The 26,212-nt window shown below is 47.2% G+C and overlaps 2 protein-coding genes, 1 long non-coding RNA gene and 1 pseudogene across 7 annotated transcripts in view; 2 read left to right on the top strand and 2 right to left on the bottom strand.

Moving 5' to 3' along the window:
* Nucleotides 1–2,368: 2,368 nt before the first annotated feature.
* Fam53c (family with sequence similarity 53 member C) lies at nucleotides 2,369–16,417 on the bottom strand. Of its 5 annotated transcripts, none has more exons than XM_021214397.2 (5): nucleotides 15,703–15,830; nucleotides 12,541–12,770; nucleotides 12,121–12,178; nucleotides 6,959–7,743; nucleotides 2,369–5,389 (listed from the first exon to the last, which is right to left on the bottom strand). In XM_021214397.2, the coding sequence occupies exons 2-5, from the start codon at nucleotides 12,616–12,618 to the stop codon at nucleotides 5,129–5,131; spliced, it is 1,182 nt and encodes a 393-aa protein (XP_021070056.1). In that variant the 5' UTR covers nucleotides 12,619–12,770; nucleotides 15,703–15,830; the 3' UTR covers nucleotides 2,369–5,128. The 5 variants fall into 5 exon arrangements, with proteins under 5 accessions (XP_021070056.1, XP_029402860.1, XP_029402861.1 ...); XM_029547000.1 differs by lacking the exon at nucleotides 15,703–15,830 and adding an exon at nucleotides 13,920–14,929; XM_021214396.1 differs by lacking the exon at nucleotides 15,703–15,830 and adding an exon at nucleotides 16,156–16,417 and having other exon boundaries at nucleotides 5,117–5,389.
* On the top strand, nucleotides 15,692–16,356 carry LOC110333303. Its single transcript, XR_002381072.1, has 2 exons — nucleotides 15,692–16,053; nucleotides 16,182–16,356. It is a non-coding gene; the product is annotated as an uncharacterized LOC110333303 (long non-coding RNA).
* Nucleotides 16,418–16,986: 569 nt separating the features above from the next.
* On the bottom strand, nucleotides 16,987–20,533 carry LOC110333028 (annotated as a pseudogene).
* A 3,275-nt stretch (nucleotides 20,534–23,808) lies between these two features.
* The window catches only part of Cdc25c (cell division cycle 25C), a 20,965-nt gene continuing 18,561 nt past the window's right edge, over nucleotides 23,809–26,212 (top strand). The window contains 4 exon segments of the mRNA XM_029547207.1: nucleotides 23,809–23,847; nucleotides 23,950–24,047; nucleotides 24,196–24,421; nucleotides 26,071–26,165. Coding sequence (XP_029403067.1) covers nucleotides 24,231–24,421; nucleotides 26,071–26,165 — 286 coding nt within the window. The 5' untranslated portion in view covers nucleotides 23,809–23,847; nucleotides 23,950–24,047; nucleotides 24,196–24,230.

Genomic DNA, 26,212 nt, shown 5'->3' with positions numbered 1-26,212 from the left:
AAAAAAAAAAAAAAGAAAAGAAAAGAAAAAGAAAAAAAAAGAACTATTTCAGGTGTGAGATACTCTTCAATTCCAATCAGAAAAGGTAACGTAGAGGCAAGTTGCTGACATTTAGCCATGCTAATCCACAGTAGGCAGTGGAGACTCTCCAGCATTTAATGTTGGTGATGCTAGACTGCCTTCTAACAGTCTCTCCAATACACAGACTAAGGATATATAAGCCAGAAGGAGACAAGGTCTAGTAATAAACCATACCAGTTGCTGTAAAAGTAGATAGTTCTTCCATCAGCCTAAAGCTTCTGTGGCTACCTAGTTATCTCCTTTTCCATAACCTTGTTCAGACCTTTGACCTTTTTTTTTTTTTAAGATTTATTTATTTATTATATGTAAGTACACTGTAGCTGTCTTCAGACACTCCAGAAGAGGGTGTCAGATCTGGTTACGGGTGTTGTGAGCCACCATGTGGTTGCTGGGATTTGAACTCCGGACCTTCGGAAGAGCAGTCGGGTGCTCTTACCCACTGAACCATCTCACCAGCCCTGACTTTTTTTTTTTTTAAAGCAAGCACTGGGATAGGAGACACCAACTCCCAACTTTATATCTAGAGAAGTTGTCCTAACACCAACCCTGTGGAGCTCCAAGAAAACAAAAACTTTCTCCCTGTTGCCTTGCAATCTTTAAAAAAAAAAGGGGGGGNGGGGGGGTGGGGGGGTCTCAGTATATGCCCCAGACTGGCCTGAAATTATGTAGATCATTCTGCCCCTTCGATTAAAAGCATGCCCATTCTCTCTCTTGTAACTTATATCTCTCATAGCAAACCTGAGGTCTGGGCTGTGAATCTTTAGAGCACATGGCACATAAATTATTCATAGAAGGAAACCGGTGAATCCATGTAGGACCTATCTGCTTTGCATCTTTTCTACCAAAATTAACTCCTGAAGGTTTTCCCTCCCATATGGAGGAGTTTTAATCACCACTCCCCACCCTCCAGTATCTAAGGCTGGTTTTCACCAGCACCAGTGACAACTATATTTAAGCTTAGAATGGGATGAGCAAAGGAGAAATTCATCCAACAAGTAAAATATGCCAGAAAATTTCCAAAGCATTGAGGCCACAACACAAAATAAAACAATCCCCGCCCTCATAGAATTTACTTCTTTCCTGTAAGAGACCTGAGCAGTATAAGTGACTAACACATTTGACCTGACAGAAAATTAATAGAAAAACAGAACCACAGAGCTGGGGGTATAGATAACTGAGAGAATATACTATGTATTCCCTTCCTTGTTTTTGTCCCCAGAAACACACACACACACACAGATACACACCCAGCACAAGCACGGCACAAAGAAAAACTTTAAAAACCAACTATATAGCTAAAAAGTAAGAAAGAACAAGGGACTACGTCTATGTCCGGGTCACTTTAGTTGTTTACATTTCTTCCCTGGCTCTAGTGAAGCTGCAACAGAAGAGTTGTAAGGAATGAAAAAGCTGTAACACGCGCTTCTTCAACCCTGTAAGTCATCTCCAAAACCCCTCCCTCTTTGTCTCTAGGGCAGGAGGCAACTCCCACCCTGAGGTCCATTTTCATCCAAAGGTTCCTGCTCCAGGTAGCAAGGCCAGTCCGGCCCTGCACACTTCGTTGTTATTCCAAGAGGAGTACCAAAAGTGAGAAGCAGGAAAGCATGCAAACTAAGCACTTGACTCTTCCTACAGCCTGCATAGAAAGGCTAAACTTTATGGGCAGGGGCCCTTGCTTGGTTAAGTAGCTGTATTTCATCCATACACATTAAGAAAATGCTAACATAAGAAGGGTGGGATAGGAAAGGCAGGATTCAGGAAACAAAAGCATTAGAGGTGTCCTTTTTTAGGACAAAAGAGCTTTGCTGTTAACTCTGCAAACAGGATTTTTAAGAGGAAGAAGTTACCTGGGTCTTTGGAATCTAAATTCTGATGACTACATCTCCATCTTTCCAGTCTATAGCATGTGAAGAAACTTTCTCTTTCTCACCCAAAGCCTATGAGTCAGCCCAGTCAGGTTTCTCACTGTTCCATGAGGCATACCACAGGGAACTGGAATGTCTTAGTACTTGACTTTAACTAGCTAGAAAAGGGAATGATGTCAGAAAAGACAGTGTGTTAAGTACCAGGGAAATAGGGACCAAGCCATATTGACAGAATCCCAGGTAACAAAGCCTGATCACAGAGAGTCTAGTGACCAGATACTACCCTTCTGGAATGGCCTGGCCTTTAAAGGGACGTTAAGTGACCTCCACTGTTTCTTCCTCTCCCTCTGTGTGTTTGTGTGTGCATACTTGTGCACACACGTGTGCACATGTAAGGGAAAAAGACACTATAGTACACAAGGTTGCTTGGGAAAATGGATTATTCTAATAAAACTTTATTTTTTCAAACACAGCCACAGAGGCAGAACCTCATGTTTTAACACACACAGACTTATGGATTTTTTAATATAAAACAAAGTTTACGAAAAAATTTTTTCCACTTTTTGTTTCTGTAATCCCATTAGCACAGGGACTTTGGCAGCAGGTGGGAATGAAGGGCAGCTAGAGCTGCCACTGGGCAGTCACCGGGCACAGGAGGAGAGCACCAGCCTGGGAGTGGCTTCACTCACGCACGCAGTAAGACTCACCTGCTGGCCAGCCACACCACACACGCAGCACAGATGCAGACGTCTACACAGCAGCAGCCACAAGCCCCGGAGGTGTGCTCCACTCTGGGGAAGCCCACTGTGTGAAAACCCAAATGATGAAACTGGCTAAAGTAGAGGGAGGTTGCTTGCTTTACAAAAGAAGCAATCATAGGCTGCCTTTACATGGTCAGCAGTCCAAATGCATTAAAAAATAGCGTTTGGTTTACACAGAACTGTTGGAACAGATCTACTGTGTAAAACAAATGATTCACGTCTTGAAAAGGCTTGTTCCAGGGCCAGAGGCGTTTAAACTGGGAAGCAAGATGATAGTTCTGCCTAGTTTAACATTCCAGACTTAAAGTAATGGAATTAGAATATGACAATTGTAGGCCTCCTTCCCTAAGGGTGGTGACACCTAAGGGCCTTGGGAAAGCCAGGTTGGAGGCAGGATCATTGCCTTCACTTAAACTTGGGGCCCGCAGAGACCCCATTGGCACTGCCAGTGACCTACTGGAGGCTGACACTGCCATCTGCAGCAGAGAACCCAGGGATGAGGATGCCCCAGGTGGAAAAGAAGCTGGCACCAGGGAAATTATGGACCAAAGAGGGAGAACTAGGGAAAGATGAAACCTACGATAACTCCTGGGCTCAGTTTCCCTGGATTCTCAAGAGAGTCTCTCTTAGGCCCTTAGAGACTGGTAGCCCAGTGGTAAGATGTGGTAACTAGCCAAGAGATAGGGAGGAGCCTTGGAAATGTAGAACCTCTGAGGGCCACAGGTTTAAGAAGACATGGCCACCTCCCTTGAAGTGGAGGCAAAGACTCTGAAGCCTCTATAACATTCCTATTAACATGTGGGAGACATTAAACATCAGACTCAATTCCACAAGGAAGAAAGTACATGACCTTGGTTGTTTTCTGTAACGTTAGGAATTGGGCCTTAAGACTCCATTCATGGAAATTGAACAGAAAAATGCCCTTACTATAATAACTGGGAAGGGCAGGTCCAATTTCGCTATACAGGGTGTTCTAAACAAAGCCTCACAGACTGCATCGTGGCAGCTTCTATATGCATGCCCACAGGTGCCAACCCTACCAAGGTAACTGCAATCTTCAAGCCCATCACTCCAACCACTGGGATCTGCTGCACTGGCTGAAGTTGTGGGTGAGAAACAAAAAAAGAAATTCAATCCAACAACAACAAACTCCCAGCTGCTTCTCATTGCCTTTGCTTTACACATCCCAAGTCAATCCCTCGGTGAGACCCAGCCTCTCTGTGGTCTCTCAGGGCCAATTAGAAGCAAATAAACATTTCCTGGCAAGTGTGGAAGACAAGCAAACTATTAAATGCTGAACACCCTTCCTCTTTTTCAAGCAGGTCAGAGAGAGACTAGGCCTAGATCTTGCAAGAGCAAGTTTCCCTACAGCCAGCTTCCAAAAGGCAGTGCTGGGGGGTGGCCTCGAGGACTTTCGGGGAAAAATGTCACTGTTCCTGCTGCTGGTCTGCCTCAACATATTCTGGAGATCAACTCTGAAGGAAAGGTCCCCTTGGGGAAGAAGAGAGCGCCCAAGCTCCTCAGCTCTGCCTCATTTGTCCATCTGCTTGCAGCTTCTCAGCGAGCAAGAGAGGTGGGCTGGAGACAGCTTAGACAATGAAAACAATGAGTGTGGGGACTGCCTCAAGCCTAGATTCATCTAGTGGGAGAGGGAGGGACTTAATAAAAGACCATTAGCTGAAATCATAGTACTCAAAAGATTCTGCTAGACCCCAAAACAAAGCCATTTGCAGAGCAGTGATGCTATGAACTTAAAAGCCTGGCTCCAGAGCTATTAAGACCAAAAAAAAAAAAAAAAAAAAGAAAAAAGAAAAAGAAAAGAAAAGAGGGGAAAAAAAGCTCTCTCCTCTTGACACCTTGAACAAGCCCAATGTTATTTTAAGAAAACAAAACAAAAAAAAAAAAAAAAATGGGGGGTATCCTGATGCTCTGCTGTTAAAGGAGCAACTGCCTTCCTTCCCTAAGGCTATACAAACAAACGCACCTTTCCTCAAGTACACACCCATGCACGCACACACACTCACACAATTTCTCCGAGGAGGCTGACTGAACCCCCCCACCCTGGCCAAATTCTAAGACACAAGTGCCCTTTGAAGCAAAGGGGCTAGTGAAATTCCCCGAGCTGGGGTCGCAGACCCCTTCCTTCCCTGCCCATTGCTCTTAGTGGCAGGGATACTCACACTCAGGGCCGCCATGGGGAGGGTCTGCTCTGGGGCTGTCCCTCCCGCCACCAGCTCCGTTTATCTTGTCCCGGCCAGTCTCTTGGCATGGTCGAGTTTGCTGGAGCAGGAAGACTTGGGCTGCCCTGAGTCGGAGCCCTCCACTCACCCCCTCCCAGGCTGGGCCCTCGGCCTTGGGGCCCTCACTCGTGTTAGTAGCCATTGGACAGTCTGCATGGGCCCAGGAAGCAGCCTCTCGCTCTTAGTTTTCCTCAATCAGATTCAGGTCCAGGTCCCCAAAGTCCTGCTGGCACAATGTCCGCTTGCTCAGTGCCTGCCGTTCCCACCGCACAGACCCCTCTTCCTCCTCTTCGCTTTCACTCAGCACCTGGGATGAACCCTCGACGGGACTGCAGGAGGCAGAGAGAGGTGGGGGACTACAGGCCATGAACCACGGTGGAGAGACGCCGCTGCCTTCTTCTCGGGCTGTTTCTTGGGGACAGAGACCCCCTGAGTATGGTTTCTGTCAACAAAGTTAAAACAAAGATAGTAATTTCCCAGAGTAACTTAATAAAACAAACACTCCTTAGATTTTCTATTTTCTGTATTGAGTGTTTTGCCTATATGTGTGTATTCCATGTGCTTGCAGAGGGCGTGAGAGGACTTCAACGCCTCTGGAACTGGACTTACAAACACTTAGCCACTATGAAGGTGCTGGAAATCAAATTCAGGTTCTCTAGAAGCACAGTTTATGTTCTTACTACTGAGCCATCTCTCCTGGCCTTCCAAAAGGGAAGTGTTCATCTCAGTTACACTTGAAATTCTATGCTTTAGAGCAAGGTTCCAAACCTAAAATTTTGAACATTTAGTGTACACGTACATTCTCTGGGGAAAGCACCCCAGTTCCCACCCACCTTTTTGGCTTGTTTTGGTTTTTAAGACAGGGTTTCCCTCTGTAGTCTCAGCTGTCCTGGGACTTGCTCTGTACACCAGTCTGGTCTCAAACTTACAGATATCTGCCTGTCTCCGTGAGCAGGATTAAAGGCCTGCACCACCACCTCCTGGCCCAGTTTCCAGCATCTATGAGGTAAAGGCAGACAGATCTCGGCCAGTTCAAGAGCAGTCTGTCACGTAGTGCATTTGGGCCAGCTAGGACTGTAACTATGAGACCCTGGCTTGAAAGACCAACCCAAAGCAACAATGAACAGAAGCTCTCGGAGAGAGTATTGTTAACTCGGTGGCAAAGTATTCACATAGCATGCCTAAGAACACAGGTTCACTCACACACAAGAGCCACAAAAAAGAATAGAGCTGAGTTATGATGGGGCGTGGTGATATCTGAAACCTCATAGCTCAAAAGGCTAAAGCCAGTCTGGGCTAAAGAGAAAGACCTTATCAAGAGAAAAGAAAAGAAAAGAAGGAAAGAAAGAAAAGAAAGGAAGGAAAGGAAGAAAAGAAAGAAGAAAAAACCAACCAACCCCAAAACAACAACAAAACCCCCTCAATTATAAGGCCCAGTGCAGGCCACACCACCATCTGCTTATCTGGCCACTCACTGCCAGTGCCTAAGCAGACTCAAGTACATAGATTTTGCCATGATGACCAGCTGGATGACTAAGGGAACAACTTCTCAGAGCCCTATGACCAAGCCATCTGGAAGGAAAACTATGGGAAAAGGGGACAAGTCACCCACAGCAGCTGCTCTCAGCTCGGGGCTTAGGAAGGCACCACTCAACTTGCTTAAGCTCCCAAAGGCTCACAGGAAGCACTGAAGCCAGGGAACAAAACCAGCCCTGAGCACAGGGAGGAGGCACGGAGGACAGGAATGCTGTGGGCTAGAGTTCTCGGAGAAGAGGAAAAGTGCCTCTGGCGGGACAATTAGGATCCCTGACTGAAGGCTCAATGCCTCAGTCTAGTTTCTTTAGAACACCAAGGACTAACTTGACAGGGCAGAAGACATTAAAGGTTAAAATTCAATAGTTCCAGGATGGTTTTCTTGTATAAACTCTAGACAGAAGAGTTCCCAGGGAGGCCTTGCCTGAGGGTGGGGAACTAGGAGATGTTTAAACAGCTTTTAGTCTGCCAGTCCCACCTGATTCATCTTGTCAAAGTCCAAGGAAGGCCGCAGGCGTCGGGAGTCTTCCTCATGACGCCGCTTGACACCAGTTTTGCGGGCATCCAGGTCACAAGGCTGTGAGCGGCTTCGGGGAAGGTTGCGGAGACCTCGGGGTCTCCAGGGCAGCTCTGGGGAAGACGCGGGGGAGCTCCGGGCAGAGGGCAGGAAGCGGCTCGCCTGTGGGCCCAGGCTGGGTGACAGGGAGAAGCGGCGCTGGGGTGGGCAGGGCGACAGGGACTCAGCATCACTCTCCCAGGAGCCACTCTGAGGGGAGGTGGCGCAGGGTTGAGCGGAATCTTGGGCCAGGGCCAGGCTGAAGAAAGGAGGGCTGTAGGGTCTGTGGGCTGGGGCACACTGAGAAGAGGCACTGGGAGCTTGGAGGAACCTGAGGCTGGAGACCCGCTTCGGAGGGCTCTGCTGAGGCGCCTGCGGCCCACCCCCTCCAGCATTGCCCCGGTGCTTAATGGGAGTCCACAGCTTGGAGGGGGCAGGCCGCCACACCGGCTGCCAGCGAGACAGGTCCACAGGCACCGAGAGTGAGCGGCAGTGCCTCTTGGATGGAGGGGCGGGGGGCACAGGAAGCTTCTCTGGGTCTGGGGGTTCAGGGCTCAGTACTTGGGAGAGGGGCGGCTCCTTGGGGGAGTTTCCCCGACTGGGTGGTCTGAGGTGCAGGCTTAGGCCTGAGGGATGGTAGCTGAAGTTGAGGCTGTCCTGGATCTCAGCACAGGAGCAGTGGGGAAGGCCCCTCCAGGAAGCACCTTCTGAAAGGCATGCATAATGAAAAGGGTTAATGGCTACCACATTCTAAGAGCTACTGTACCACAGAATGTAATAAATACTTGATGTAGTTTCTCCAAAGTCTCCATGAAGGAAGTACTACGACTGTGCTTGTCCAAGGTTAACAGGCACAGCTATTAAGGGAACAAAACAGGATCCAAACCTACCCACACTATACTGCCTGTAGCCTGAGAGCCCACCCAGCACAAAGAATGCTTATACACTGTCTGCCACTCCCTCTCAAAAATGCAGTCATCGAGAACCCATATGAGCCGTGAGGTGGTAATGCCATGCATTACCCAGCACTTGGGAGGCAGAGGCAGGCAGATTTCTGAGTTCGAGGCCAGCCTGGTCTACAAAGTGAGTTCGAGGACAGGCAGGGCTACACAGAGAAACCCTGTCTCGGAAAATAAAAACCCTCAAATCCAAGACAAACAAACCAACCTGTGTGTCTATTCCCACTCACCTCCAAAGTCCTAGCTCTACTGACAACCTAACCCTCCCTGCTCGCAAGCCTGCACTCTGAAAACCAGCCCCATGCTCTCCTCCTCTGGCCTTTTCCCTCTGTGTCTTCGGGGTGAGGCAGACAGCGTTGCCTGGAGAAGTAGTCAAGTGAGTAGGAAATCACTGTTACCCCTAGGAAAAGCAACGGGATGTCTGCGGGTCTGATGGCAGAACGTGTGCTCGAGAAACCCTAAGACTGGGCTGCGTCTGTCCCTCTGTTATCTGTTTGTGCATATACACTGCTTCCTGTTTCCTTAGGCCTTCATTATACAATTTTGAAAATTACTTTTTTTTTTTTTGAGACCATGTATTATTATATAGCCCTTGTTGCCTTGAAACTGAGTACGTAGACCAGGCTGGTCTTAAACTCAGAGATCTACCTATTTCTAGCTCCCCAAGTGCTGAGATTAAAGGTGTGCACCACACTGCTTGGCTTGAGGCCTTCTTTTAAAGCCAACAGATTGGAGCCGGGCAGGGCTCGGGCCTATAATCCAGGAATCCACAGAGATAAGGTGAAAAAATAAGGAGTTCACATGAATTGTCAGCAACATATTGAATTGAGGCCAACCTGGGCTAAATAAATAACATGGGGCAAACTCCCTGTGCCTGCCAAAGGTAAGGAAATCGAAAGGAAAGGAAATGGGCTAAAAGAAATGATCTGGACTGCACTCTAACCAAAACTGCAACCTTTGGAGTATGTGTGCACATGTTCATGTGGGTACGGACAAGAGCCCACACATGTTGAGCCAGAGGTTGACATTTGATGTCTCCTCCAATCACTATCTCACGTTATTTTGCACATTACATTTATTTATTGGCATATGTGTACTAACATCACAGTCATGTATGTGAAGGTCAGAGGACAACTTGGGGAAATATCTCTCCTTCCACTAAGTGGGTCCTATGGATGAAACTGAAGTCACCAAGTGCTTTATGACATTCTGCCTGCTCCCTCCTGGTAATAATCCTGGATTATTACCCCCTTTTTTGAGATAGGGACTATCACTGAACCTGTTGCTCACCAATTTGGATAGGCTGGCCGGTCAACCTGTCTCTACCTCTTTAGGTACTAACATACTAGAATTATAGACTCTGCCACCATATCAAGCTTTGATGTGGATGTTGGGAACCCAAACAAACCCAAATGCTTACAATGCAAGCACTTTACTAACTGAGCCATCTTCCCAGTCCCCCCAAATTGTGACCTTCTTTGAGACAGGGTCTCATGTTATCCAAACAGCCTACTGCCTCCACCTCTCAAGAGCTGCGTCAACCTCTTGCCTCTATATTCCCATGCAAGACCAATTTAGGGAAAATAATAAGTTATTTTCTAAGTTTTTTCAAGAATTCTCTAGAAAAGACACAAATCAAAGTAATATGAATTGAGACTTGATGACAGAAGTCAACAGCTCTTTACCTTCCTAACCCTCCTAGGGCAGGGAACACGGACCCTCAGGACGGAAACGGGCTTTCAACAAGTGCTTCTGAGAGAGCGAGCAAGTGAGCGAGCAAGTGACTGGCAGCTTTTGCCCACTTGCCTCCCTTGCCAGACGCTCAGGAGAGATGAGGCAGCCTGGCTACACAGGCTAGAGAGCTTCTGCTTGTCATGGGCCTTGGGTTAATTCACAATTGAGGAACTGACATTTCAGATGTATTTTCACATATCACAAATGACCTAGGGAGAAAGATATTCACTGCAGTTCTGGGGAGGTGGCTAGGCAGGCGAGCGCCTGCTGTGTAAGCATGAGGAACAGAGCTTGGATTCACTATGTCCTTTGTAAAGAATAGAAAATGGGAATCTGCTGGGCGGTGGTGGTGGTGCACGCCTTTAATCCCAGCACTTGGGAGGCAGAGGCAGGTGGATTTCTGAGTTCGAGGCCAGCCTGGTCTACAGAGTGAGTTCCAGGACAGCCAGGGCTACACAGAGAAACCCTGTCTCGAAAAACCAGAAAAAAAAAAGAAAGAAAGAAAGAAAGAAAACTGCAAACTGCCCACATCCACATTAACAGGGAGCTAACGTAACTCAGATCCACAGTGCACTAAACTTTAATGAAACACAGACTAGTAGAAAACTTTCTGTGCCAAAAAAGTAAGAATGAAGATAGACTTATACTTGCTTCTACTTGTATATAAATATCCAGGAGCTAGTGATGCTGCTAAGCTTGATGACCTGAATTCATCCCCGAGACACACACGGTAAAAGGAAAGAACCAACCTGACCCGCACAGGCCACGGTACACACATACCCTGCCCCTCTATAAGTATAATTTTGAAAACTAGAAATTCTAAGCTAGGCCTGGTGGCACAGACTTGTAATCCCACAGGCTGAAGTAGGCAGTTACAAATTCAAAGCTAGTCTGCGAAATTAAAACAAAAACAAAACAAACCCTATCTCAAAATAAAAAAGTAAGCCAGCCACACTGGCACACACCTGTTATCCTCGTATTCAGGGGGTGGAGGCAGAGAGGATCAGGGATTTAACACCAGCCTTGAGTACATAGTAAGTTCAAAACGAGAGCTGGAGATGGAGACCCGTAATGAGTGCTTGCTTACTTAGTGTGTCTTAGCTCTAGGTTCAATCTCAAGTACTACCAAAAAAGAAAAAAACTCTAGCTGGATATGTGTCTAAGAGACCAGTTAACAGAGCCTAAGCAAGAAGCCTCAACAGACAGATGTGCTTGCTGTCAAGGGGATCTTGTCACTTGAGTTAAGATCCCCAATCCCTAGAAGCTATGTGGTAGGAAGAGAGAAAATCAGCTCCCACAGGCTGCCCCCTCACCTCAGCACCCACACTCTGTGTACATACACAGCCCGCCCCACCCCATCAATGTAAAAGCAAAAAAAAAACAAAACAAAAACTTATAGGTCAACAAGATGGCTCGAGGGGTGACTGCTTCCGCCAAGCCTAACGACCTGAGTTCAGTCATCCCTGGGACTCACGTGGTGGGAGAGAACCGATTCCTACAAATGGTCCTCTGATATCCACACACTATAGCACACCTGTGCATACATCTTATATAATAAATGTAAAAAGAAAAAAACTGTAATAGGCCTTACCTCTCCAAGCCATACAAAGTTCTTAAGAGCCAAGGCAGGGCCTCACACGCCAGCCAGATGCCCCACCACGGAGCTACCTGCTTTCAGAAGGGACTTTTAGGGAAGCGCTAGGAGCTAAGTGAACTAGAAACACGAGAGGGTGACTTTTGTCAAAGTAATAGTTTAGCTATTTTTAAACTACGTAAATGTATTACCTCTTCAAAGCAATTATATTAGAAAAGTTAAACTGTTCCGGGCTCACACTAACCTAGCCCTCAGTAGCAATACTGCTAAGAGTTCTAGGTCAGCCTCGGCTACAAGATCCCACCTTAAATACAAAAGAACAAACAAACCAATGATTCTCCTGCAGGACAATAGAGATAAATAGCACTCTCAGAAGTTGGCACTGACAGAAGCAAAGCAAAGCAACAAAAAGCCAAGCTGGTGTGTAGGCAGTGGCGGTGTGCACTTTTAATCCCAGCACTTGAGAGGTTGAGCCAGCCTGGTCTACCAAGCACGTTCTAAGACAACCAAGGCTACACTGAGAAAATGTTTTGAAAAACACACAAAAAACCCCAAGCTGGAGTGGAGGCCAGACACCTTTAACACTCTGGAGGAAGCGGTAGGAGAGCTCGCTAACTCTAGGCCAGCCGAGTCTACATAGTGAGACCCTGTCTCTAAACAAAACAAAATACAACAAAAAGACCATCACGAAAGCTAGAGACAGGCTAATCAGGTCTGGCCATTAAAAACCAACAAAAGACATGTGTGGACAGAAGCACAAACAAACATATAGTATATAGAAACCACAGATTCCTTACCAGACACAAGCTGGAAAGGGTTCCCACAGTTGGGTGTGTCTGCATGATCAGGCAAAGGCTAAGAGAGAGATCATCCATCATTATTTGGGTTCAGGACAAGGACATTTCTAGAGAGACCTCTTATGTTCTTCCTATAATTCATGAGCTACCAGGATATTAGACTCCTGTGTTGTTCTCTTCCTATTGTCTTCCCAAAGTTGGTGAGAAACAAGCCACACCTCAAATACCACAAAGCCCCCTTTCACCCAAGTTTTAGCATCCCTGCCCCCTTACTTTTGGCTGGGTTTTGAGCTGTTTGTGGGCTTTCCCGGTACAAGCACGTTTAGTACGTTTCATACAACACAGAACACAGGTTAGATTGTAGCAACAGCCTCCAGAAAAGGGGGAGGATGAGGAGGAAGCAGAGATGCTGGTCTTTACCAGACTGACGCTGAAGCGCGTGCATTTCAGCTCATCCAGAGTCTGCTTCTGGAGCTGCTCTGTGATCAGGGTGATCATGTTTCTGCCCAGGACTTGGCTTGCGCGCTTTGGAGCGATTGGTGGATGTCTTCCCCGTCGTTCTTCTGGATCTCACTCATGAGCCACCTCCTGCCACTGCAGCACCGTTCTAGCACCATTGGGACCTCCCTCTCCAGTCATGCCTGCTGCGCCTGCCAATTAGAGGGGTCAGCCCCAAGTAACATTAGAGACGGACGAGGCATGGCACACACAGCACAGCGTCCCTATGCCAGGCCTCGGGCAGACTTCGTTAATTGATCATAGCACTTTCTTGGTAAGCTTAAAGACAGCCTCAAATACTCTGAACTTGACACTCTAGATAGCCAGTCAAATAAACTGGAGCCGGCAAGCAAACTGAACCTACTTACCATTTCTAACCTGGCTGAAAGTTCTGATGTGTCCACCTAGAATATCAGCACCACTTAGAAAACAGCTCAAATGAGAGATGTCCAAATGGTTATTTCCATACTGGATTAACACAATATTCTCTTTATCTTACAGCCAGAAGCCAAGAGAAGAAAAACAACCCCTTCTTCTAAACCACAGGGGTTTAGTACAGAGAGAGGAGCAAGGGCTGGGCTTTCGGTTTCTGGTCAAACTAAAGAGGGTTTTAAGTGAACAGCGGATGCATCACTCTTTCCCAGTAGGTGCTGCTGGGTACTCTCTTATCCAAAGAGAAACAACGGCCAGGTACTCTCTTATCCAATGAGAAACAACGGCCAGGTAGTCAGAGCGTTCTGATCACATTTCAACTCCACGCATATTAAAAACAACTCCTGACTTCATCCAACAAAGTTTTTTTGTTTTGTTTTCATGATCCCACCTGAGGAGCATGGATTCTTCCTTATGAGTGAAGCAAACTGATTTGTACCAGAGAGCAGTTTCTAAACCCCACACAATTGCCTACCTCAGGGGCTTTGGCCTTGCTCAAAGGGAGAGGGGAGGGAGGTTAATAATGTCTTTTGTTCTACCTCTTCCCATCAATGACCAACAGGCAAGCCCAGAGTTATGTGGAGCATTAAACTGGTACAGAGGACAATTGGCCAAGAGAGCTAACTCCTGAGCAGACACCTGTAATCCTAGCCCTTGGGAGGCGAAAGCAAGCAGAAGCTTAACACTTCGTGAAGGCCAGCCTGGAAGAAAAAAAGGAAAAGCTGCCACCATTACCTCGTCCTTAATCCAAATCGCTCAGGCAAGTTCGGCTAACCATATAACATTCCTGCTTACCCATATGTAAAATGGGTATAACGATCTTACTCTATCACAGGAATGAGGCCACATGAAATATCAAAATAGCTTACCAACTGGCCTATATAAAATAGTTCACAGACTGTTGTTTCTTCTCTCTCCCCTTTGCTGTTCTTCCAAGCCTTGGTGTGCCTAAAGAGGTGGTATCATTAGGACGAAGAAAGCTATGTGTCTTTCTCTGGCTGGACGCCAACCTTCACTTGCTCACTAAGTTGGAGCCTAAGGGGTCTTCCTCCTGTGACCTTTTGGAGAAGCCCACCCCCTGCAAAAAAACGAGGGTGTCACTTCAGAGGCACAGGACAAAGAGGAGCAGAGGAACTCAGGATGTGGATGGAGTTCTTTGGAAGGACGACGCAGCCGTCAATCATCGCTCTAGCTAACTAAGGTTTCCACGCATAATTATCCCTACCATTCCGAACAAAGTTCCAGCTTCCTGGGAACTAACTCCCTTCAGCTGCTTCTCCTGGGTTCTGGTGGGAAAAGCTAAAGCTTGAATCACTTCTGCTCCCATTTTAACTCTGCCCTCAAAAATGATGAAGAAGGGAACCTAAGTGGAGAATCTTACCCTAGAGAGACCCCAGGCTCCAGGCCGACCAGTCATGAGGAGCAAGGAGTGAAAACACTTCCAAGCTTTTCAGTGAGGCATTTGGACAAACAGCAAACTCCCAGCCCTCTCTAGGAGCAGCTCAAGAGGGTGATTTTCTCTTTTTCTGCATTTTAATCGTCGGGATGTGGCCACACACAGCGGTAATTGGAACAATGCAACTACCACCACGCAACTGATACTCTCAGCCTGAGTTTCCTAAAACAGGCCAGGCTGAGAGGGGCAACAGAACGGAAGCCATAAGGAATCAAACCAGGACACAAAAGAAGGTAAACCAGCTCTGCAAGGGGCCTCCCCGTTCTCAAGCAGACATTTACAAACTGTGAGAAGCCCTCTCTGGCAGCCTTCCTTCCCTTCCATTTTGTGTATCTGAGGGGTAGACAGCTCTCAACATTTCACTAAACAAGTTAAAACTTCTCAGCTGAACGTTACTGGCACAAGGCTCAGCCCTTCACTGAGCAAGCAGGCCGCTCGGCCCTCCCAGTAACCCCACCAGGCCTAACTCTGCCCAGAATCTCCCTCCACCACAACCCCCCAAGATGACGACTAGACCCCCCACTCCTATTGGATGGAAGGAACCCCTGACGCTTGCGTTTCAGGGATACTTAGGTTGTGTTGAAACCTGGACAACCTAAGATCCCAGTCAGGCCAGGGGAAAAGAAAGTCACAAATCCCCTGGGGACATTCCCCCCAGGTCTCCCGGTCCCACACCTCTGGAGGAAACTGAAGGTAAACGTAAGCGAGGCAGGGATATGCAAGAAAAAGGTAATTGGGTATTAGAATGCTCTTCTTCCATATGGTTCTGGTGAAGACAGGGGTGACAAGTGGGGTGCACCCATCCCCCCACCGCGACGAAAAAGCAAACGACTGGGCTCCCTCTAATCTTCAACCTCTCCCTCTGTTGCCCTGCCTGTCCCCGCGGGGTGGGGCATGGGGCATCTACTGGCCCGGGGGGGGGGGCACTCCAGGGCTTGCTCAGAGGGACTGTTGCTCTCTTCTTTCCATCCTGGTTCCCCATCTGACCGCGGGAAGCGAACTCAGGACGCAGGGGATGGGGAGGGTCTGGGACATGCACTCCGCCACCCCCTCCCCCACCGGGTCCCGGGTTCTCCCGCCGAGACGGCCTGCGAGGCTCCGCCGCACCAGCGGCTGGACTGGGGGATGGGAGAGAGGGAGGGACGGTCGCGGTGCCCGCCCCGAGGCCCCAGCACCACCTGCCCTCCGCTACCTACCGCGGCTCCTAGAGCTCCATGGGCCGCGGCCGGAGCAGCTCTGAGCGCTCCGTTCGCCCCACGGTGCCCTTAAAAGGCGCTGGCAAGAACCAACCGGCCTTTGAGGAGAGTAGGGGGGATCGCGTCCACTCGCAGAATCCCCCGGAACCTGCCGAAGAGGCCCGAGCCCTACGTGGTGTCTCCCTTAATGTTTTTCAGAATAGTGCCGTCGGAAAGGAGCCTAGAGCTGTGGTTTGGGGACCGGAGTGTCTCCTCACTAACTAATCACCCCCTCCAAAATATCGTAGAAAGTGGACAGGCCCAGTTGGAAGCACATCACGAAGCCCGTAGGGGAAGCCATGTCGGATAAAGGTAAACAAAGCCATTGTCCACTCCTTCCACCAAACCATCCTCCCAACTGAACTATCTGGCTCAGCTCAGGCCACGAAATAATATTAGCCACAGTCTTCTCACCTGGTCTCCTGTCCCTTCCGACACAGCCACCTTTCTGAAAGCATCCCCCCAACCTTCCCCCAGCAAGGACTGATCCTCGGCGTGAAGGCTGCTGGGAAATGTAGTCCAAGCGCCGGTCAGGGCCTGCTCCGAGTACCCAGAGCCCCTCTTCTAGCTGCCGGATCTGCTGGAGCTTTTATAAACCTTGTATTTATAACGGTTGCGGAGCTGTGTCCCCTTGCTCTGTAATTTGTTCTCATCCAAAACACTTTGTAAAGCTGAGGCGGACCCGAGGCTGTTCACTCCCTCCCTTCCCTATCCTCCTTACCGCCCCCCCCCCAGCAGGATGAGGTAATGGGATTGTGATTATGACATCATAGGTGGTTCAGTTGCGGGGTGTGGGGGGGGGTGGAGCAGGATGGTTCTGGCTGGACCACTTAAGACAGAGGGAGGGAGGAAGCTGACATATGAGGAACTGTCAACAGTACTGTATTTCCTCTTCAGGAACTGGAAACCTCATTTTTATTAAGTCTGTACCATCACCGTCTCCCACCTCAACCAAAGTTTTAAGTCCTTTTTCAATAGACTGAATGTTGATGTCAGTAGGTAAGAAAAGCCCATAGAGGCTCCCGGCTCCTCTGTAAGTTGGAGGTCTCAGCTGAGAAAAAAGTTTTCAATAAATGCTCTCATGCTCAGATCACTGTAGGGCAGAGTTTCAGATTCCTTTTTTTAATCAGAAAGTGGTAATTCTAGTCATTTCATTATTACAGTTGTAGCAGCAAATCCCTAAAAGTCAAGTGTTTACTTGAGTATTTTGAATCCCCCTCATCTGGGATAGGTAATCAGGTAGACTTAGTGATGGAGAGTTTCATCTTTAAGCTGGGCTGGGGAGGAAGCAGGAAGCTTCAAGAATGCAAACTGAAAAAGAATTAAGAAGGTATTACAAAGTTGAGGTGGGAAGTCAGGCCAGTGGTTTAAAATTCTGGTACTTAGGAGGCAAAGGCAAGAAGACTGCCTCTGCCTTCCAGGTCAGCATTTCAACTGCAGAGGCCAGTCAAGGGTCACACATCGAAACCTAAAACAAAATCAAAGGTGTGTGTGTGTAGATTTATTTTGAGTTCCACGTTTTCCTTTGACAAAGAATAAAGGAGACATGGTTTCCTACGACTACACTGAGCTACATACTTTGCTCAAGTGGAAAACTTGTCAAAGGAAAAAATTGGAGACTCTTTTGTTTCTCTTTGTTTTGAAACAGGTTCTCACATGAGCCCTGGCTGCAACTTACTCTATAGACCAGGCTAGCCTCCAGTTCACTGAGCTCCTGACTCTGCCTCCCCAGTGCTGAGATTATGGGCCTGTACTACCTTGTTCCCTTTTTATTACTAACCATGCTTACTAAAGTTAAATGGTTGTGTGAAAGTTAAGTTGGCACTGGCTTATTTGCAAAACACTGAAAGAAACTGATTCAGGCTTTTTGGCTCAAAGTTATAATCACACTTTGGATCAAGGGTTCAACACTTGAGACCCTGAAGGAGGATTGCCATGAACTCAAGGCTACCCTGGGCTACACTGCATTCTGGGCCAGCCTGGGCTACAGAGTAAAGTACTATCTTACCCCCCTTACTGCACCACCAAAAGAAATAAAAAATAAAAAAGGAAAAAAGAAAAGTAGAGAAGGAAGGAAGGAAGGGAAGGACGGAGACTAGAACAAGGACAAGGAATTGATACAGCTCACTACTGCAAAAGAAAACCACTGCAAGTCATGCATGAGGACTCATTTGGAAGGCCACACTGTTTCCTCTGTGTATGATCTTCATGCGTGTGCGATCTCAGACGGCCTGCTGTACAGCACACAGTCCTGCCTCTCTTGATTTCCAAGGAGGTTTGGATTGCTGTGCTTGCTTGCTTGTTTGCAGCTCTTGTGTTTGTTTGGCAATGGATCTCATGGAACCAATGTTGTTGGCTTTAAACTCTTTAATGTTTTATAAAAATCAGCTTTAAATAACATAAATAAAACTCCTGCCCCTCTTACTAAGTCTTCCCAGTATGGCGCTCACAGGATTTTGCACCACCATGCCCAATTCCTTCATCTATGCTGAAGAGAGATCGGACCCAGGGAGGCCATATAGCTCTAACCCCGTCTCCTTTGGACTATACCTTATTTATGCTCTCACAGGTCAAACCCCAGCTATTTTCCTGAGCCAGTGGTTTCAGCAGGACACTACCTGGGCCTCTTTCTCGCCTCTGTCCCAGTTCTCTGAGGATTCTGAGTCCTGGGGCCAGTTATCCAGGAGATCGTCTAAAGGAGTGGACTCCAGTGGCCTTAGGGAGTTCTTTGTTGTCTTCCTAGACAGCAGCAGAATGAGAGAACAGACACTCATGCAGATACCAACCCCTCCACTCAATAATACAACCTAAATCCTTGCAGTGGACAAAGTAGGACTTAAGTCACACCACTCATAGGGGACAGATTAGTGAACCCCCCCAGCCTGTCTGCCATGGAGAGGCTGGCTTGGGGGGTCCCAGGAATGCAGGGCTCTTCTCCATGCCTGATTTGGGCATCCCAGGATCTGCGGCTGTGTCTCCTGTTTTTGTTTGGTGTTTGAGGGTGAAAATCCGGCTGTCACTGTGCCCTGACAATGACAAATATGGGTCAGATTGAAGTCAAAGGAAAGGGACACTGCTCATTGCTTATCAGTAAATCAGAAGCCTAGACAGGATTACCCAAGGACAGGATGATGCTCCAATCTAGTGAATACAGTGAAGCCAGGCCTGGTGGCACACAGCTAGCATCCTGAAATGTTAGCCCTCAGAGGTGGAGGCAAGTTCAATGTCATTCTTAACTACATAGAGAGTTTGAGGCCAGCTGAGGCTACGTGAGACTGTCTGAGAGACACGGAGGGAGAGGAAGGGGAAGGGATGGGGAATAATGTTCACTTGTAATGCTCACTTCGACAGGAATTGTAATGATACAGAAACTTACACTGGCCCTTGAGTAAAGATGATATCCAACTTTTGGTACATTTCATTTGTGTGTGTGTGTGTGTGTGTGTGTGTGTGTGTGTGACATGAAAATAGAAAGGGCCGGGCCTGGTGGGCAGGCCTTTAATCCCAGCACTCAGGAGGCAGAGGCAGGCGGATTTCTGAGTTCGAGGCCAGCCTGGTCTACCAAGTGAGTTCCAGGACAGCCAGAGCTATNTTAAAAAAAAAAAAAAAAAAAAGGGGGTTAAGTTTACTACCGATATGGGAGGTCTTGAGGCCATGTGAGACAGTAGCTGTGTGTTTTAACTGCAGGGAAGGAGATATGGGAGGGTTTGGAAGAAAGAAGGCAAGGGAGAAATGAAAAAAAAAAAAAAAAAAAAAAAAAAAGAAAATAGAAAGGGAGTTACAGAGGAAGAAGGGGCGAGAGGTCTGGAGGGAGCAGAGAGGAGAGAATAAGAGAATATTAGAACATATGGGAAACAGAAGGGCGGGGCTGGGATGGCTCAGACGGCCTGGATTTGATTCCCAGCACCCACATGGCAGCTCACAACTTTCTGCAGTTCCAGTTCCAGGGAATCTGATATCCTCTTCTGACCTCCACAGCATGCGTGTGGTGTATAGACATACATGCAGGGAAAACATAAACGCATAATAAAAAGCTTTAAAAAGTTAAATGAACAAATAATAGTGAAATACTTTCATATAATGAAGGCATCCCGATGCAACCATTCCTTTGTACAGTAACCAAGAAAATTAATAAGAAAAGGAATGTGGGGGATTGCAAGATGGCTTAGGAGGTTAAAAACCACTGGCTAGGATAGGAGGGTCAGATGAGCAAGTCTGATCCCCAGAAGAGCCTGTCCTGGAAGACCCTCCAACTTCCACAGGCACATCTGCACTCACCCCACACACACATTAAATGATTAAAAAAAAAAAAAAAAAAAGACAAGGGGAAAAATCATGGACAAGCCTTGAAAGCTTTCTGGGGAAGTACTACTTGGGAGAAATCTCAAATGTATCGGGGACTGGACGGCAGGAGAATCAGCCCCTCTGCACCCAGTTTCCAGTTACCTTCCAGCACCTGACAATGAGCTACAGCCATTTGGTTGGCATTCTTGTGCCTGCCTACAACTGTACTCACCTGGGGACCTGCTGCAGAAAGCTCTGGTTCCCAGGTGTGCACTTGCCATAATCTATCTGCTTCTGCCGCCGCTGCAGGACCACTTCGTCGGTCTCAGCTTCCCACCTACAGGGAAGCACACGTGGTGCCTCAAAGAGTACGACTGTAGCCATCAAAGCATAAGAAGCTCCTCTCACACTACCTCACACCCCAGCCTTGTCTCCCAACTCACCTGGCCTGACCAGGCTCGGTGGTGACGCCCACGCTTACCATCTCTATCCTAGGGGACAAGGACATTTCACACACCTCCGTTCTGGGGAAGCAGTTTCTGCAGATAGAGGGGATATCAATAAACAAACAGGCTGAATACGTGATATTTTTCAGCCATGGTAACTGCCAAGATCCTCAGAGCAGATAAAGGCTATGGGGGTTTTGTTGGTTTTTTGAGACAGGGTCTTCTTCTCCATAGCCCTGACTAGAGGTCTCAAACGAACCAGCCTCCGAACTGTGGCGACTTCACATCAGCCTCCCAAGCTCTCTGATCATAGGAGCAGGCCAAGTCCAGCTTCATTTCCTTTCCTTTCCTTTCCTTTCTTTCTTTCTTTTCTTTTTTTTTTTTTTTTTGGTTTTTTTGAGACAAGGTTTCTCTGTGTAGTCCTGAACTCACTCTGTAGACCAGGCTGGCCTCAAACTCAGAAATCCACCTGCCTCTGCCTCCCAAGTGCTGGGATTAAAGGCGTGTGCCACCATGCCCGGCTTCATTTCCTTTTCATATTTGTGTGCTGTGTAGCTCTTTACATGTATGGGGCATGTGTGTACTTGTGCATTAGATCCGGTGCCTTAATCTTTACCTGGTATAGTGACATAAAGTCTCCCACTTGATCCCAGAGCTCACAAATTTAGCTAGTCTAACCAGCCGCTAACCAGTCTGGTAGCCCTGGTTCCAGGTAGCCATTGGTTCTGCTTCCCAAAGGCTAAGATAACAGGCATGCCATCATGCTACCCAGGACTTATGTGGGTCCTAGGAATCCAAAGCTGAGGCTTATGCTCGCCTTTACCACCGAGCCATTGCTTTACCTCCGAAGTCCAGCTTTGTTTGTTTTTTTGAGACAGGGTTTCTCTGTGTAGCCCTGGCTGTCCTGGAACTCACTGTGTAGACCAGGCTGGCCTCGAACTCAGAAATCTGCCTGCCTCTGCCTCCTGAGTGCTGGGATTAAAGGCGCGCACCACCACGCCCGGCTAAAACATTTGCTTTGTTTGTGAGACAGGGTTTTGCTAGGTAGCCCAGGTGGCACTGAATTTGTGATTCTCCTGCCTCAGCTGCATAAGGTTTTAGACTGTAAGCTCTATCAAGCTCCCACCATTTTCTTTGATACTGGGTCTTGTTATGTAGCTAGTACTGGTAATTATTCTTCCCCTGCCTCTGCAATGCTGGGGTTACAAGTGGGTATTACCATACTCGGTGTAAACATTTCTAGTTATGAAAAAGGTTAATGTGGTAACATATGCCTGTGATCCCAGAATTTAGGTGATTAGGACAGGAGAATCATGAGTTCGAGGCTAACCAGGGCTATATAACAAAACCCTGCCTCAACTGAGGGAATGAAGGAGGGAGGGAGGGAGGCTGGCTGGCTGTCGAGATGGCTGAATGGTTGAATGCACTGGCTGCTGTTCCCAAGGTCCAGGGATCAATTTCCAGCATTCACATGGCAGCTCACAACTGTCTGTAACTCCAGTTTTAAGGGATCCCACAGCTTCACACAGACATTCATGCAGGTAAGACATGAATGCACATGAAATACAAATAAAATATTTTTTAAAAATTCAGATGTATTCTGAAGTAAAGTACAGGAAACTGGGTGGGTGTAGTATCATACCTCTGTAATCCCAGACTTCAAGAGGCTGAGGGATTTCAAGCTGAAGACAAGTTTAGGCTAAACAGTGAGACCATGTCTCAAAAAGCACAAAAAGTACAGCATAATGCTTGTTACTCAAGAGTATGGTCCTGGGACCAAAGACACCATTGTCAAATGAAAATTGCTTACAAATGTAGATTTTACGTCCAAACCCAGACATACTGAATCAGAGCCCACAGCATCTCAAGATCTCCAGGTGGCTAGTATGTCCATTAATTAAAAGTTCCCACCCAATCAGCACCCCACACTCATGACCAATTACTTCATCTATACTTACACCCACTCTCCAAAGGAAAAAAAAAAAACAAACCAACACTAAGAATTTCTTGGATTTACGGGCTGAAGAGATGGTTCAGTGGTTAAGAACACATACTGCTTTTGCAGAGAAATTACCCATGTTGGGCAACTCAAAACTGCCAGTAACTCCAGCTCTAAGGGATTGCCGCTGGTTTTCCAACTGGCACAAATGCTCATACACATATACACATAGTTAAAAATAAATCTTAAAGCCGGGCGTGGTGGTGCACGCCTTTAATCCCAGCACTCAGGAGGCGGATTTCTGAGTTCAAGGCCAGCCTAGTCTACAAAGTGAGTTCCAGGACAACCAGGGCTATACAGAGAAACCCTGTCTCGAAAACAAAACAAAACACAAAAAATCTTAAAAAATAATTTCTTGGACTGGGAACTAACAGCTAAACGACAGAGCTTGTCTAGTGTGCTCTGGATTCCATTCCTATCATCGCTGCCACCACCACCACCACCACCACCACCACCACCACCACCACCACCACCACCACCACCACCACCACCACCACCACCACCACCACCACCGCTATACTCGCCCCGTTCGCCGCTGCCTTCAAGCAGGGTCTCACTCTAGCTCATGGCTAGAACTGGAACTCACTCTGTAGTGCAGGCTGTCCTCAAACTCACGGCGACACTTTTATTTCCGTCTTCCAAGTGCTGGGATTATAGGCATGAAGCCCTCCTGTCATAAAGAATACGTCAAAAGGTTTCGTTCCTCTACTCTCCCTGAAAAGGAATTTCTATCCAGAAAACCTCTTGGAAGAGACCAGTGACAGCTCATCAACACCGGTCGTGCTCCAACCACTGCCACACGGCGACAAGTGTTCCATTTCCAGCCGAAAGGTAACAAAACTCAAGAGGAACAACGCGAGAAAGAAGCCAGGAGAAGGGAATACTTGACTCAAAAACAGTTCTTGAAGCTAGTCAACGTTAGCGGGGCTCGATTTAAATCTCCCCGGGTTGTTGGGGCGGAGAGAATTGAGTACAGAAAGGATGTGGCGATTGGCCAGAGCGAGAGCCAATGTGTATCAGGCTCTCTGTATGGCGGAGCTACCCAGCGGACTAGGTACGAATAAAGCGATTGGTCAGGGGGCGGTGTCAGGTTCTGGTGCGATGATTGGCTGACGCTGCCAGCAGGAGAGCGATGATAGGTTGTTGAGAGTGTGGAAGGTTTGAATGGTCAGGCCTCTGGCTGTTGGCTTTGCCTTCAAGCCATCTCCGGAGAGAAGCAGCAACCTCAGGCTACGTAGATGCAATTTTAACCCGAAGAATCGCTTTTGTTCCTCAGATCCCTTGTCATTCAGTGGAGTCTTCGCTTCCGTCCAGTCCTGCAGGAGTTTTTTTTTTTTTTTTCCTCTCACAAAATTCAAGTCGGCCTTTAAACTTAAGGTAAGCCGGGAGCTGTGTCCGTCCGGGAATCTCGGATACCCGATTGTCCCTGCAGGGTTCGTTCGGGACCCGAGATCCGTGTAGCCTCATCTTGTTTGTTAGATCGGTTTCTTCTGGTCAAGAGTGTGAAACTGCGTGGTCCGGATCAAGCCAGTCTTCTCTTCGTTCCACCTTTGAAGTCCTGAGCTTGCCTGACGTCTGTAAGTTTTCGCCCTCAGCAACTGCAATGTAACATTCCAGGAGGTTATACTTCATCCTCCCGGGATGCTCCTCCACCCGGGCTCAGCCGGGCATTGGAAAGGGTGGAGAGACTGGAGTTGTTGAACATCTGGAGTGTTCTTCTCCTAGATAGCCCCACCTCCCTCGGTGAAGACTCTGAAGTCATGTCTACAGGACCTTTCCCACCTGCAAGTAAAGAGGGAAGTTTTGTTTCAGCACCCAGTTTTAGGTCCAAACAAAGGAAGATATTACACCTACTTTTGGAGAGAAACACTTCTTTTACCATCCGTTCAGATCTCCCTGAATCTCCGGGAGACAAACTCCATGACTCGGCAAACCTAAGCATTCTGTCGGGGTAAATTTATTTTTAAACAACATTTATTGTTAATTTAGGGGTGTGTGTATGTGTGTGTGTGTGTGTGTGTGTGTGTGTGTGTGGTTGTGGGTGGTAACCTAAGTGCAGTCTTCTAGAAGAACAGCAAGTTTTGTTTTGTTTTGTTTTGTTTTGTTTTGTGATTTTTCGAGACAGGGTTCCTCTGTGTAGCCCTGGCTGTCCTGGAACTCACTTTGTAGACCAGGCTGGCCTCGAACTCAGAAATTCACCTGCCTCTGCTTCCCGAGTGCTGGGATTAAAGGCGTGCGCCACCACGCCCGGCGCAAGTTTTTTTTTTTTTTTTTTTAAAGATTTATTTATTCATTTATTTTATGTATATGAGTGTACTGTAGCTGTACAGATGGTAGTGAGCCTTCATGTGGTGGGAATTGAATTTAGGACCTCTGCTCGCTTTGCCCCCTTGCTCAGGCCCAAAGATTTATTTGTTATTATAAATAAGTACACTGTTGCTGTCTTCAGACACACTAGAAGAGGGCGTCAGATCTCATTACAGATGGTTGTGAGCCACCATGTGGTTGCTGAGATTTGAACTCAGGACCTTTGGAAGAGCAGTCAGTACTCTTACCCACTGAGCCATCTCACCAGGCCCCCAGCAAGTTCTTAATCACTGAGCCATCTCTCCCGTCTGTAAATTAATTTTTATTTTTACGCCTTATCTTTGATTTTCTGAATAAGTTTGTTTGCTGAATTATCCTGTTTCAAGGTCCAGGGTTTGAATCTCAACTATGACCTTGAACTATATGACTCTAAGTCTTGGGCTTCCTTTCTATGTAAAAAAACAACCAAAAAATCTCTCTAAATAGGGCTTGGTGGAGTATGTTTGTGATTTCACCATTCTGGAGGCTGAGACAAGGATGATCAACAGGTTCCAGGCCAGCCTGGGCTACTAGTGAATCCCAGGACAACTAGTGGGCTATAGTGTGAGACCCTATTGCAAACAGACAAATAACAAGAAGAAAAAAAGTTAATTTTCTTTCTTACCAGGAGTAATCTTTTCCTGTAATGTCAGAATCAATGTGCTGTCTAGGAGAAATTCTAAAAACTCTATTAGTGTGTTGTCACTTTAATTGTATTAGTGTTAGCGATATACTTTAAATTCTGGTCATGCTGTCTTTACACCTCATTAGCAAATAAGTATTGAGAAGGAGTAGAGATTCCAGGAAGAATTTGAGTTTATGTGTTCAGGGTGAACACGATAGACAACTGAGGGTTAAGATCCTAGTCACTGGGCAAGTAGGATGTAAAGGCACCTGTCACGAAACCTGATGGGCCTGAGTTAGGTCCGCTGTCTGTTGCAAGCGGTCTTCTGACCTTCACACACCAATATGTGTCCACACCATAAATAAGATGGAGTAAAAATTCTTAAAAGTCATCTCTTTAGATTCTCATTAAATAAATCCTATCTCAGTTTGTTGGTGAAAAGGAAACAAGGCTCACGTTATTGAAATAGAGAAAAAGTGGGGGGTTCTCAACTCCTGAGCGGATTAGTTTGCATACTGTTTAGGTTTTTGTGATAGGAATTGAGAGAGACCCAAATACAGGCCTGATCTCTACCTTTTAAGACTAATGCCCCCTAATGAGAATCTTGATATATTTTTATGTCTCAACAGAGGAACCCCAAAATGTTGCCTTGACCTTTCGAATCTTAGCAATGGCGAGATGTCTGTTTCTCAGCTTACTTCTTCTGCTGACCTTGAGGACAATGGTAGGGGTATAGCCTTTAAAAGAAAGCCTAACTTTTTTTTTTTTTTT

Source organism: Mus pahari, chromosome 15 (genome assembly GCF_900095145.1).
Source record: "Mus pahari chromosome 15, PAHARI_EIJ_v1.1, whole genome shotgun sequence".
In the NCBI taxonomy this organism is placed as follows: Eukaryota; Metazoa; Chordata; class Mammalia; order Rodentia; family Muridae; genus Mus; species Mus pahari.
The sequence above is the reverse complement of the archived record's forward strand: the minus strand, read 5'-3'. Positions and strand labels throughout refer to the sequence as shown.

Excerpts from the sequence above, each read along its gene's own strand:
- Fam53c (XM_021214396.1), bottom strand. The coding sequence starts at position 12,618 with ATGATCACCCTGATCACAGAGCAGCTCCAGAAGCAGACTCTGGATGAG. Across the intron at positions 7,744-12,120 it reads CCCTTTCCAGCTTGTGTCTG|AAGGTGCTTCCTGGAGGGGC; the intron begins GTAAGGAATCTG and ends CATGCCTTTCAG. Across the intron at positions 5,390-6,958 it reads ACTTTGACAAGATGAATCAG|AAACCATACTCAGGGGGTCT; the intron begins GTGGGACTGGCA and ends CTTTGTTGACAG.